Below are 12,012 nucleotides of genomic sequence, written 5' to 3' on the forward strand. Positions count from 1 at the left end.
TGCAGTCCTCAACTGATGTTTATGTTGTCATTTTGCGTATTGGCCACTAGTTGTGTGATTGCAGTACCAGTTTTGGCCACAATCCTACATACTGTTCCTTTAACACTGTAATGTTTGTGGGAAGATTTTAGTCAACAGTGAAACTAACTTAAAGGTCACGTTTTCCTAATCCTATTTTTTAAACCCTATTTAGTGTGTAATGTTGCTATAATAGCATAAATAATACTTGTAAAATGATAAAGCTCACTGCCAGGCGATATATTTTCTTTAACAGAATTCGCCTTTCAAAGCTTACAGCGAACGGCCGTTTGGACTACAGACCTCTACTTCCTGTTTTAATGACTACAGTAGAACAGTTTTTGACTAAACCCCGCCCACAGGAATATGTCAGTCGCCAGCTAAGCTAACTGCAAGGCTGATTTGTTTTGAGGACAGTGAAAACAGTGCTATACAGATAAGTAAATTATGTGACCTCTAAGCACAAGAGATTCCATACAGGTGAAAAACCCTTAAGTGTGACAAGACGTTTGCTCTGTCAAGTCACTTCCCTTTTGAAAAAAAACCCAATAAAACCTTTACAGAAATTCCTAATGGTTTCCATTAGCTTTTACCATTAAAACCACTACAAAATATCTTCCTTTGAACTAGTTAAACGTCTGACCGAACATTTTAAACTGTCAGTGCCTTCATGGATTAAAGTTTTCCGTCGCTAGACGGATTTCCGTCAATTGAAAAATTATTAAATTCACTTTTCATAAAGACGACGTGTACCTATTCACCTTTTTAAGTGGGATGTGATCAAAGCCTGGAGTGGAGCCAAATCACGTTCCTCTCTCCACTGTAAGCGTTCTGTAACCACCACGCACCGGATCCACTCCGGGTTTTCTGGCTGTATCACGTTAAGCTGAGGTAAAACTTTATTTCAGCTAGCATGGACAAACTTATAATGCAGGAAGGCTCCGATGTTTTGGAGATCGATAAAGGTGTAAAAGACCTGGAGATTGACTTAGCGAAATGATGAAGATTGGCAAGGCTTTCAGTTCGTGGGCTAAGAAAACCAAAAAGCCAGGTAACTTGCGTGTCTTTGCACAGTATGACTAGGGGTGCTGTATTTTGGGGGTAAATGATTTCCCCCGTACGTGATCACCCGCGTCCCGTTTTTGACTGCTGATCTAACCAGTGGCTGATACAACGGGTTTGTTAAACTCGTGGGTAAACTTCATGTGGCGCCACAAGAACCAGGAGGCAGATGACATCCAAATCCCGTGAGAGCGATTCGAGGAATCATAAGAGGAGACTGCTTCCGAAATGCTCTAGCGGGACTTTGATGTCAACCACATGTCGGTTCTTGCAGTTGCATTTGCGTGTGGTCACAAAAACTTAACATTTGTACACATATTTAAGCACCACAGTTTAAAAACAAGTGATTTAAGCCATTCAAAGTCAAACAACAGTGCAAAATGCGGCCGCTGTTTCTGTGTCAGATGGGCACGCAAAGTCGCGCATTCGCTACTCATTGTGTGAGTATTTTTGCCGCTTTATTGGCCTTAAATAAACACATGCGTCAAAAATCCAGTCTTTGCAAATATCCTCATATAAACACGGCCATTTAGGTATTAGGAGAAAGTAAACAGCAGAAACATTGCGCACAAAATAGCACATCAGCGCTGCTATTGTAACATAATAATTTGTTGATAAAGGTACAGTCATTCATTTTACATCTTTCACTATGGTTACAGACATCCTGTGCTTATTGTACACGAGTTTGACTCGAGTTACTCGTTTAGGATTTATATTCATACATAACGTTACTGTATAAGAGTTGTGAATGTAAGCTGTTTTGTGAACAGAACAGACCCTGGATTATTTGTTTGTGTACTGAATAATATGATATGAAAAAGTTGTATTTGTTTACATTAGTAAATGCATTATATAACATGAACAAACAATGAAAATATAGAGTATATAAGCATTCTTGTTTATGTCATTACAGTAATTGACGGTAGTTCATGGTGCATTCACTAATGTTAACAGTTTCAACTTTGATTTAAAAAAAATATTAGTAAGTGCTCAAATTAATACATTTACAATTAATTAATTAATAATTAATAAAAGATTCATTAAAGTTGGTGATATTCATGTTTTCTTTTTATATAGTGAGTTATTTAGCTGTTTCGCCTTAATCTGAAATTCCCTGTAAACTACAGCTACCTATATACTACAGGAGACTTTAATATGGAATTAATGGCAAAAAAATCTCCCCTTAAAATGTTATTGGTCTCGCCTACATAAAGTGTAAGTTAAAGGAATATGACTTGGCCTGAAAAAAATATCAGTCAGAAGAATTTTTTTCACTTTAATCCCTGTGCCTTAAAATTAGCAGTTTAGGTGCCAAGCTGTTAAAAAGTGTATGTGTGTATGTGTCCGGGAGCAAACAAACTGTTCATAAGTGTTAATAAAATATGAAAACCACATGAATTAACACATTTATCATTTTTATGTCCCATTTATCTCTTTTAAGAACTCATTAATTTTATATTGTGTGCTATGTGATTTTTAGGGTTCAAGCCCAGAATGGGCGAAGACCCCTATTGTATCTGTTAGTTTTCTTTTTCTTCCTCCGCCATTGCGGTCTATGGCAGCCTATAGAACCGTACATAGGAAAGTTATGAAATTTGGCACATTGATAGAGGACTGTCCAAAAAGTCTCCACAGCAAATTTGAAGCCTGTACCTCTAACCCGCTAGCGCCACCAACAGTCCAAATTTGCACTTATGTATTTGCTTATAACTTCTGACCCGTAAGTCCTAAACACTAAATTCCGCCATTTTGATTTATTCATAAAACCTACTTTTGCGAACTTGTCCTAGAGCTTTTGCCCAATTGGCACGAAAAACGGTATGTAGCATCTAGAGACACTCAGGGCAAAAAGTTATTAAAAGAATTTTGAAAAACCATTCCGTTTTCGTATAGCGTGTCAACAAATTTTATGTAGAGGGCAAAAAAACAGGTTTTAGTGTGTATCGTCGCCAATCTTATGTCTATTGACGCCACACTTGGTAGTTGGGATGCCAGTGAGGATCTGAGGGGGCATGCAGAGTTTCGTCACAGTGCCACCTAATGGTCATACAAATGTTGTACATGCTTATAACTTTGGCTCTGATCTTAGTTTTTTTACGGGACTTGTTTCGCTGAAGTCCAGAATAGTTGCCGAGTCCAACGTTACCAAACATGCCAGTTTTCGCCTTACGGTTAGCCCTGCGCAGCAAAACAGCACTTAAAAAACACGCGTGAATATCTCCGCGAGTGTAATTCTGATCGAACCGAAAACACCATAGGAAGAACATTGCATTACCTTCTGAACAAAAAGTTCTATTGGCGTTATATTAAAATTTTCATCAGAAAGGGCCGAAAATTGCAAAAAACAAAAAATTAACTTTACATTTTGTGTTTTTTACACATAAATGGTTATAACTTCGTAAGGCAAAGAGATTTTTTCACCATATTTGATACGCTGATGTACGACCACAGTCTGAGGCTACACAAAAAAATTTTATGCTTGCACCACTAGTTGGCCTTATAATTGAACAAAACCTTTGAAATCAAGCCACACTATGGTCATGCAACTGTTTCTTCACTAAACTAAAGTGTATAGTCATAAAACTAGCTAGATGTAACACAGTTATGACCTGAGGTTGCATGCACAACTTTGTCATTGCGCCACCTAGTGGTTTTGAGATAGAAATATGGTATTTTTGCCTAAAACTACTCCAACAGTACATCTAAAATCTTGAGTCATCATGGATTATTCCTTTCATGGCTTGGAGATCATTGGTGCATGACAATTAACTCCTTAGCAACCAATTAGGATACCTTATCAACCCTTTTTACAAGAGCTATATCTTTGCATCAGAACATCGTAGAGACATGGGGGTGGTCTCTTTTGACTCATTAACACCACAGTAACATTTTGTGAGCTGAGAATTGCCACTGCAAGCATCACTCACATTTTCTTCAGTGTTCTAGTTGTCAATGCTCCTCGAGAAGAGAGGGAGAGATTACACTGACTGAAAACACAGCTTTTTTGCTGATAACTGTTATATTATTTAGTCTGAAATTAGGGCTGAAACGATTCATCGAGTGACTCGATTTACTCGATTCAAAAAATTCCTCGAGGCAAAAATTCTGCCTCGAAGCCTCGTTAAATTCCTATGACGCGCACTACACGCGCCGAGATCTGATTCACACGGACCGTTGTTCAATGTTCAGGAAGCACATCATAGCGCGTGGTAAATTTTGAATTTAGTTGGCGCGATGGCGGAGCGAATATGTCCATAAACGGCAGAGAGAGACTGTCTAAAGTTTGGGATCATTACATTATCATTACATTCAGCATCTGAACCGAAAACATCCACTGCTGTTTCACCAAGCGTCGATGAAACAAGGTAACGTAGCTTCCGTTGATTTTAATCCCATACTGTATTTGTAGCGATGTCGTTATGCGGTTTGACTAGATATGATGTTTAGCTTTGATGTTTTTAAGTAGTAAACGTATTCACGTTCAATTGCAGGACAGTATAGATTAAAAAAGAACCCCTTCACACACACGCATGCACTACAGGTGTGTGTACCAAAAAACGGCACCACAGTGCAATCATATAATGGGCAACTTGTAATCTGACATATTCTGTTCAATAATAATAATCTCTGTCTTATTGGAGTTTAGCATAAGGAAGTTATTCTCTCTCACGCGAGTCAGACCGATCGCGCAATGCATCACATATGCTTAAACTTTTATCTAGCCACGCAACAATAATTTCAGCATGCATTCACTGTATACAGCGGGACGTGATGTTGTGATTTTTCGAACGGATTCTTAACCTAAAATGCACCGCAATGCAAGTGATGCAAACCAAATGCAGCGTTCTATTAAAAAGTAATGTATGTATTTCTGCAGTACCAAAATGCAATGAAGCAACTGAACGTCTGACTGGGGTGTCACTCTTCCTCACGCACAGAACGCGTGCACACACACAAACACAAGTGCACGTGCGCGCATACACACAGGTTGTTACCATAGCAAATAGGCTCATCCCAGAAATGATATATTATATGTTAAAAGCCTAATGGTAAATGCTGCAGGTGTAGAAATGTACATAAACCAGATATTTACTTTGATGTCAGGGCTAGATTACAGCATGAAACCAGTTGTGCATATTAATAAATTAAAGTGTTTAATTGTTGGCACTGGCACTTATAAACACTAAATGGGTAAAAAATTGAAATAAATAGGCTTATTTCTTGGAGCCAAATACCTCTGTTTTTTTAGAAATAAAAGCCAAATGCTTGAACATTTTACAGCCAAGTCATTTTCTTTATGCATTATTTGTTTTGGTTGTTTAAAAACACACAAAAAAATTATCCGATTACTCGATTAATCGATCGATTCAGTGCTAGATTAATCGATTACAAAAAGAATCGATAGCTGCAGCCCTATCTGAAATCAAGAGATTTTCCTAGGTTCTTTAAACTGCTCATCCGAATTCAACTTTACTTTCTTCTGTGCCCTTTTTGGCTTGACCCCGGCATTGCTGCTTGCAGCTATATTTCTAATTGGTTTTAAGTATTTATGTCATGGGACCACAATGTCATTAATTGTTCATTTAAGAAAGGAACTGTTCAGATTATTCAGTAGATGCTTTGTTCATTTTTACAATGACTACGTCTCCTGACTTCTGCTATAGGCCTATTCTCTTATTCTCTGTGCTGGTAAATTAAAGTTTACATAATTATTCAGTATTTTGTCAGTCTTCTTATTCTTTCTAGGAAAGTTAAAGGACCTGTTATTGCATTGATAACATCTTGTCCAGATGCACAGTGTGATGTGGTAGCACCATAGAAATGAACTGCAAGAGCTTGTTGAGGGATAAAACTGCTGAGAGGAACACCACTATTTGAGTATTGGTTGCATAAATGGACAAGTTTGTCACACTAGTTTCACAGCACAGATACCATATATTGTATAACAGGTTTCTTTTTACTTTATTATTATTATTATGACGATCACAGTTAAATGTAATGTGGTAATAAAAAAGTAAGAATGTCATTGTACAGGTAAATTTACAGATGAAAATAAGGCTTTATACTTCAACTGCACGTTTCATTTTCATATATTTATAAGAGAATAGTTTATCAGAAAACGAAAATTAACCATGGTTTTACTACTACAACAAAAAATTGTGGTAACACAATTTTAAAAATCATAGTTAAACCTTGACTAGTGTAGTAAAATAATGGTTTTGCTGATAGTAATCACTACACAAAAACCATAGTTACTACACTTTTACCATAATAAAACCATGTTTAATAAAGGGAGGTACCATAATGTGTGTTATTAATTGTTCACTAAATTCCACTGCAGTGTAATTGGCTCCTGTAGGCAGTGTTAATCAACAGTGAATATATACATATATTTTAATATTTGGTCCAGATCATTACACTGTTTATCTTATATCGTGTACACTCTCACTCACTGTACACGAAACAACAGAGCCGTAAATCTGCCTCCAGATCTGCAGCCTCCTCATACTCACTTATAAAGCAGTGAGCGTCCAGTACAGCAGGAGGCGCTGCAGCTCTTTAGTCCGCAGATAAACTCACTAAAGAAAGAAAGAAAGAAAGAAAGTAAGAAAGATAAACTCACTAAAGAAAGAAAGAAAGAAAGATGCGTCTATGCTGCCGTAAATTCAAAAGAAGAAGAAAGAAAGAGAGAGCGCGCGTGTGATGTGTTTGTGTATCCTCAGTGTTTTTCTCTCTTGCGTGTTTCATTGAGTGTAAACAGAGTCTTGTCTCGGTGTATTTAAGTGTTAAGACGTTGATGATGAGATGTGCTGTGCTGTAAATGAGTAGGAACTGATCTGTCCATGCTGGATATATTGATGATTTCATCGCAGAAATCTCTTAGCTGAAGAAGGAGACAAAGCTGAGGTCAAGAGAGATTTAGCAATGAATCGAGAGGTTTGTACAGCTTAAACATCATTTACCTGAATCAGATAACATCAAATCATTTTTAATCTTACTGTCTGTGTGTGTTGTGTTGTCAGGATGTGGATTGTTGTGAATCTTCAGTGTATGTGACGACTGATGGGAGTCTGGATTCAGTGTGGATGAGCAGAGATCAGAGCCGCACACCACTGCTGGCCTCTAAACTCTCTGAAGAGAAATCCAGACACACACAGGACTCCGATCTCAGTCTGACTTTACTCTGTTATACTGAGTCAAAGCCCACAGACACTCAGGACACTACAGTGTGTGACAGTAAACAGAGCTTACAGGAGGATCAAACCTCCACAGAGTCTCTGGATTCTGTCTGTAACGCTGGAGAACAGCAGCAGATCCTGCAGACCAAACTGAAGATGTGTTCAGTTAAACTCATCGACTTCACAAAGCTCATGATGAAGATTAAAACTGAACCCATAGAAATCAAAACTGAACCCACAGAAATAAAAACTGAACCCACAGAAGAGGAAGATCCCACTGAGGAAGATGATGATTTTATTCCATCAGGTATGTCTCCTCAATTATTGTTGTGTTTTAAGTGTAAGCACCTCCCTGCTGAAAAAACCAGCTAAAACCAGCTTAAGCTGGTCAAGCTGGTTTTAGCTGGTCTCCCAGCCTGGTTCATAGCTGGTGTATCATGCTGGTTTAAGAGGGGTTTCGGCGACAATTTTTAGCTGGTCAGGCTGGTTTTAGCTGGTCAGGCTGGTCTTAGCTGGTCAGGATGGCTGGTCTTAGCTGGTCAGGCTGGTTTTAGCTGGTCAGGCTGGTTTTAGCTGGTTTAAGCTGGCCAGGCTGGTTTAAGCTGGTCTTAGCTGGTCAGGTGGCTCGTCTTAGGTGGTCAGGCTGGTTTTAGCTGGTCAGGCTGGTTTAAGATGGCCAGGCTGGTTTAAGCTGGTCAGGCTGGTCTTAGCTGGCCAGGCTGGTTTTAGCTGGTCAGGATGGCTGGTCTTAGCTGGCCAGGCTGGTTTTAGCTGGTTTAAACTGGCCAGGCTGGTCTTAGCTGGCCAGGCTGGTTTTAGCTGGTTTAGGTTGGTCTTAGCTTCTCAGCCGGCATTTCAACGTTGAATCAACGTCAGGGATCAACGTTGCATCAACGTTGAATTACCTTTTGGTTTTGCAAAGTGAATCAAAGTTGACTTCACAACGTGGTTTCAATGTTGATTTCACAACATTTCAATGTTGTTTCAACGTCACACTTTCAACATAGGTGAATCAAGGTTGATATCCCAACGCAGTTTTAACGCACTTATTAACACTAAATATAGATTTTTAAATTTCAATACTCACCAAATGATTTGCTGTATATATCATGTTTTAGTGTAATTATTACAAGAATGCAACTTGCTGCTCATTACCAACAGTACAACCCCATCCATAAAACTAAACATCTAAAGTAGGTAAAGTTTGAATGTGAACAATGGCATGTGCCTACCTTTTCTAAATAAACATGAAAGCAGCTGTTAAAATTGATCTTTTATAGATAAAAACAAATTCTTTCAAACAGTTAGGTTTCCAGTTAGTAGTGCGGAAGTGGAATATTCCAAATACAGAATAAAAACATAAAATATGAAAACAAAATAATATTTAAAAGTCATTTTATTCATCTGAATAGAAAAAAATATTCTAGGAAAACTGCAAATATGAATTTTGTTGTAGGTTTAGCTCACAGTCTTCTTATGGCCACCAACACCCTTCCATTCTGGCTCATACTGTACTTAAAACCTGATGACAGCATCTAAAGAGGAAACAAAAGTTATTTAATTTTCAAAAAATGATACATTTTTAGCCAATGTATAAAAAAATCTTGTTATTGCACATCAGGGTGTTTGTGTGTTCTTTAATGGTCTGTCTAGAAACATAGCATAGCCATCTGATGAAGGAAGAAAGCTGTTGTGTTTACAAAGGTGACAATAAGCTTCAATCAAGATCACCTACAGTGCATTCAGAAAGTATTCAGGGTAGACCCCTTTCACATTTAAATTTTAAGGTGGTTGCATGATACTGTAATTGTTTAGATATTTTCCTCATAAATCTACAGTACATACCCCATGACAAAGTAAAAACTGAATTTTAGAAACTTCTGCAAATGTATGAAAAAATAAATATTATATTTACATTATACAGATCATTTGCATCAATATCTGCAATTTAGCTCAGCTGCCTCCAATTTCTCTTGATGGTTGCTGATGGGTTCTGATGAACACATGAAGATATTTTGAGAATGGCTGTAACCAAACTGACCGGAAGCACCATTGACTTCCTTAGTAGGATAAAAGAATACTATAGAAGTGAATGGTGCTTCTGATCGCTTTGGTTACAAATAAATCCAGGAGTTGCAAAGATTGCTGTGTCATACCCAAAAAGACCTGAGGCTGTAACTGCTACTTCAAAATGTGCTTCAACTAAGTACTGAGTAAAGGGTCGGAATACTTAGGTCATATCAACTTTAACCCCCCCCCCAAAAGAGATGCTGAACAGAGCAAACATTGACTGGTTGCTTTTTGTGCAGTCCCTTACCAATAAAAGCTAAGATGGACTCCAGACCTTCTGGACTGTCTGTGAGAGACTTCAAACTCGCCCAGACCAACAAGGCATCTTGTTAGCAGACATCTCGACCTGATCAAAAAATTTGATTAGGAGATGTTCTAATCCTATTTTTAATATATGTTTTACAAACTTACCACAGGTGATCTGGCAAAGCAAAGACTTATAAACAGCATCTTCCCAAATCTCCTCTTCAGGCTCATCTTAGCGATCATTGCATTTGATAAAGTTTGGAAAAAGAAAAACATATTTCATTAGTATAGAATCATAAATGTAATGTTTTGGTTAGAAATACAAAAAACTGTGGCCCAAGTACAACTTTGAAAGAAATAAAGAATGTTTACATTTTTTGTCATGGTACACTGTCACTTCATTACTTTTTGAGTGGTACAGATTGGGCATCTGGAAAGACACATGACTTCACCTCTGTGTATTTTATCACAATTCTTCAAATTGCATGGTAATTAATCTGCCTACAATATAAAACACATAATAAAATAAAAAACAAAAGAAAATAATAAATTGTGAAATACAAAACACTGTATCTTAGTTATTATGATTATTAGAATTTGATCTGAACACAAAACAAATACTAAATGCATTGTAATGTTGTAGGGGAGATGCTTCAAAAATAAATTGTAAATTATTGATTTCTATTACAACATGCTAGCTTGGTGGTGCGTTACAATGGTGGGTGGTAGCTCATGGACATAGCCATCATTTAAAAAATTATGATTAAAACCATAATACATAAAGATAGAAAATAATGCTGTTATGTACACCAAAGACCAATTTTATATGTCAATATGAAGCCTCTCTAAAACTTATGTCAACATCCACTCTGAACTATGAATTAACTTTTGTCTCTGTCTATTGAAAACAAAGGGTTTGAAATATGTAAGCCTACATACTGTAGAAGGAATAGTGACATACAAAAGAAATGAATTGCTGTGCTGAACAATAATTGTTGTATCCTAAATTATTTTCTTATATTTTCCTAATGACAATGAGAAACCAGATATGCACTTTTTGAGCACTTGTGTTTTGGATGCAAATATAAACACAAAGTAATAATACTTACTCTTCAGCCAATGGAAAACATCAAAACACAACAAGAAAATGACCTGTAAAGAAAAGTGAACATAAATATACAATAGTTATTAATCCAGAATTAATGGCTTCTGTTTAAATTCTTAACAGTTTTAACAGGCTACTGTAAACTGTGTCCCCGTACTGTAAGTTAAATAACCTTACATTTACGCGTCAAACCCTACATTTAAATAAGTTGCGTTATAATTAACTAAACAATGTCAAATAAATTTGAAGAACGAGGATAACACATTTTTATAGAAGGTAAAGACAAATAAAAGATATGCACTACATTAGCTCAGATGCGTCACGAGCTCAGTCAAACCACTGCATCAACAGTCAACATTAAAGTTCAGAATATTTTAGTCATATCGAATTAACTGTTACTAAAAACAAAATAAACATAACTGTGAACTTATTTTAATGACTTAACCAGGAATTAATAAAAACTTACCTTAGAATTTGCCATAGAAATGAAAACTGTCGTCTGAGGTAAACGGTTAAAATCCACTTTGAACTCACGAGGACGGAGGCGGCCGCCCGCAAATACGTGTGCTCGAGTTCTTGCTGCGCTGACAGGTTGATAACGTCAATGTACCGCGAGAGTGTAATTTCTTGACTCGCTCTCGCGATACATTGACGTCATCAACGTATGATGTCGGTTCTCGCAGCGCAGCATGAAGTCGAACATGACTAATAATAACCATAGCTAATAACACATAACAAAAGACAAAATGTTAAAAAAACAATAAAGATAGTAAAAAGATGTCCCACGTCCAGAAGAACTGAAAATTAGAACTTGTTTAACAATAAATATTTCTTCTATTAAAATAAACAGAAATATTGTGCTTTTAAAACATAGCTTTTTAGATCTTCATCCGGGGGTGGGTTCAATTATTTCTTAAACATGCATGCACATTTTGTTCTAAATGGACAGAGCTTTATAAAAAAATAAAATAAATGTTTTTATTATAATAAAAGTGTAGTAACTGGTTTTTGATTTAACAACAACAATAAACATAAAAAATTATCTGCTAAGATAATAACAACCAATGATAATTATTTTAATAATTTCATAATAATACTTATTTTAATAAAAATATGGGGCATGTGTGGGTTTTCTGTGGGCATGCCCACTAAAAACCCCCATGGGGCTCAAAAGGGCAAAGTCATAAGGAGCCTGCACGCCTTGCCCATATGGGCCCTGTGTGGGGCCTATTTGGGATGTGGTGTGAGTTTGCCCTGCCCACACTCTCCCACAGTAAACCCCACAGTGGGCCCGCATGGGCATGTTTTGCTTACAAAAGGCTGAGGGAGCTG

At 37.1% G+C, this 12,012-nt stretch overlaps 1 protein-coding gene and 1 long non-coding RNA gene across 5 annotated transcripts in view; one reads left to right on the forward strand and one right to left on the reverse strand.

The window, feature by feature from the left end:
- The first annotated feature begins 6,723 nt into the window (after nucleotides 1-6,723).
- LOC135771678 (uncharacterized) overlaps nucleotides 6,724-12,012 on the forward strand; it is a 67,235-nt gene continuing 61,946 nt past the window's right edge. The window contains exons 1-2 of the mRNA XM_065282023.1: nucleotides 6,724-7,017; nucleotides 7,104-7,566. Coding sequence (XP_065138095.1) covers nucleotides 7,006-7,017; nucleotides 7,104-7,566 — 475 coding nt within the window. The 5' untranslated portion in view covers nucleotides 6,724-7,005. The remainder of the gene's footprint in view (nucleotides 7,018-7,103; nucleotides 7,567-12,012) is intronic.
- On the reverse strand, nucleotides 8,638-11,227 carry LOC135771758 (uncharacterized). 4 transcript variants are annotated; one of them, XR_010543009.1, is made up of 6 exons: nucleotides 11,147-11,227; nucleotides 10,685-10,727; nucleotides 9,948-10,005; nucleotides 9,741-9,806; nucleotides 9,577-9,675; nucleotides 8,638-8,794 (listed from the first exon to the last, which is right to left on the reverse strand). It is a non-coding gene; the product is annotated as an uncharacterized lncRNA (long non-coding RNA). The 4 variants fall into 4 exon arrangements; XR_010543008.1 differs by having other exon boundaries at nucleotides 9,948-10,076; XR_010543010.1 differs by lacking the exon at nucleotides 9,948-10,005.

Source organism: Paramisgurnus dabryanus, chromosome 8, assembly GCF_030506205.2.
Source record: "Paramisgurnus dabryanus chromosome 8, PD_genome_1.1, whole genome shotgun sequence".
In the NCBI taxonomy this organism is placed as follows: Eukaryota; Metazoa; Chordata; class Actinopteri; order Cypriniformes; family Cobitidae; genus Paramisgurnus; species Paramisgurnus dabryanus.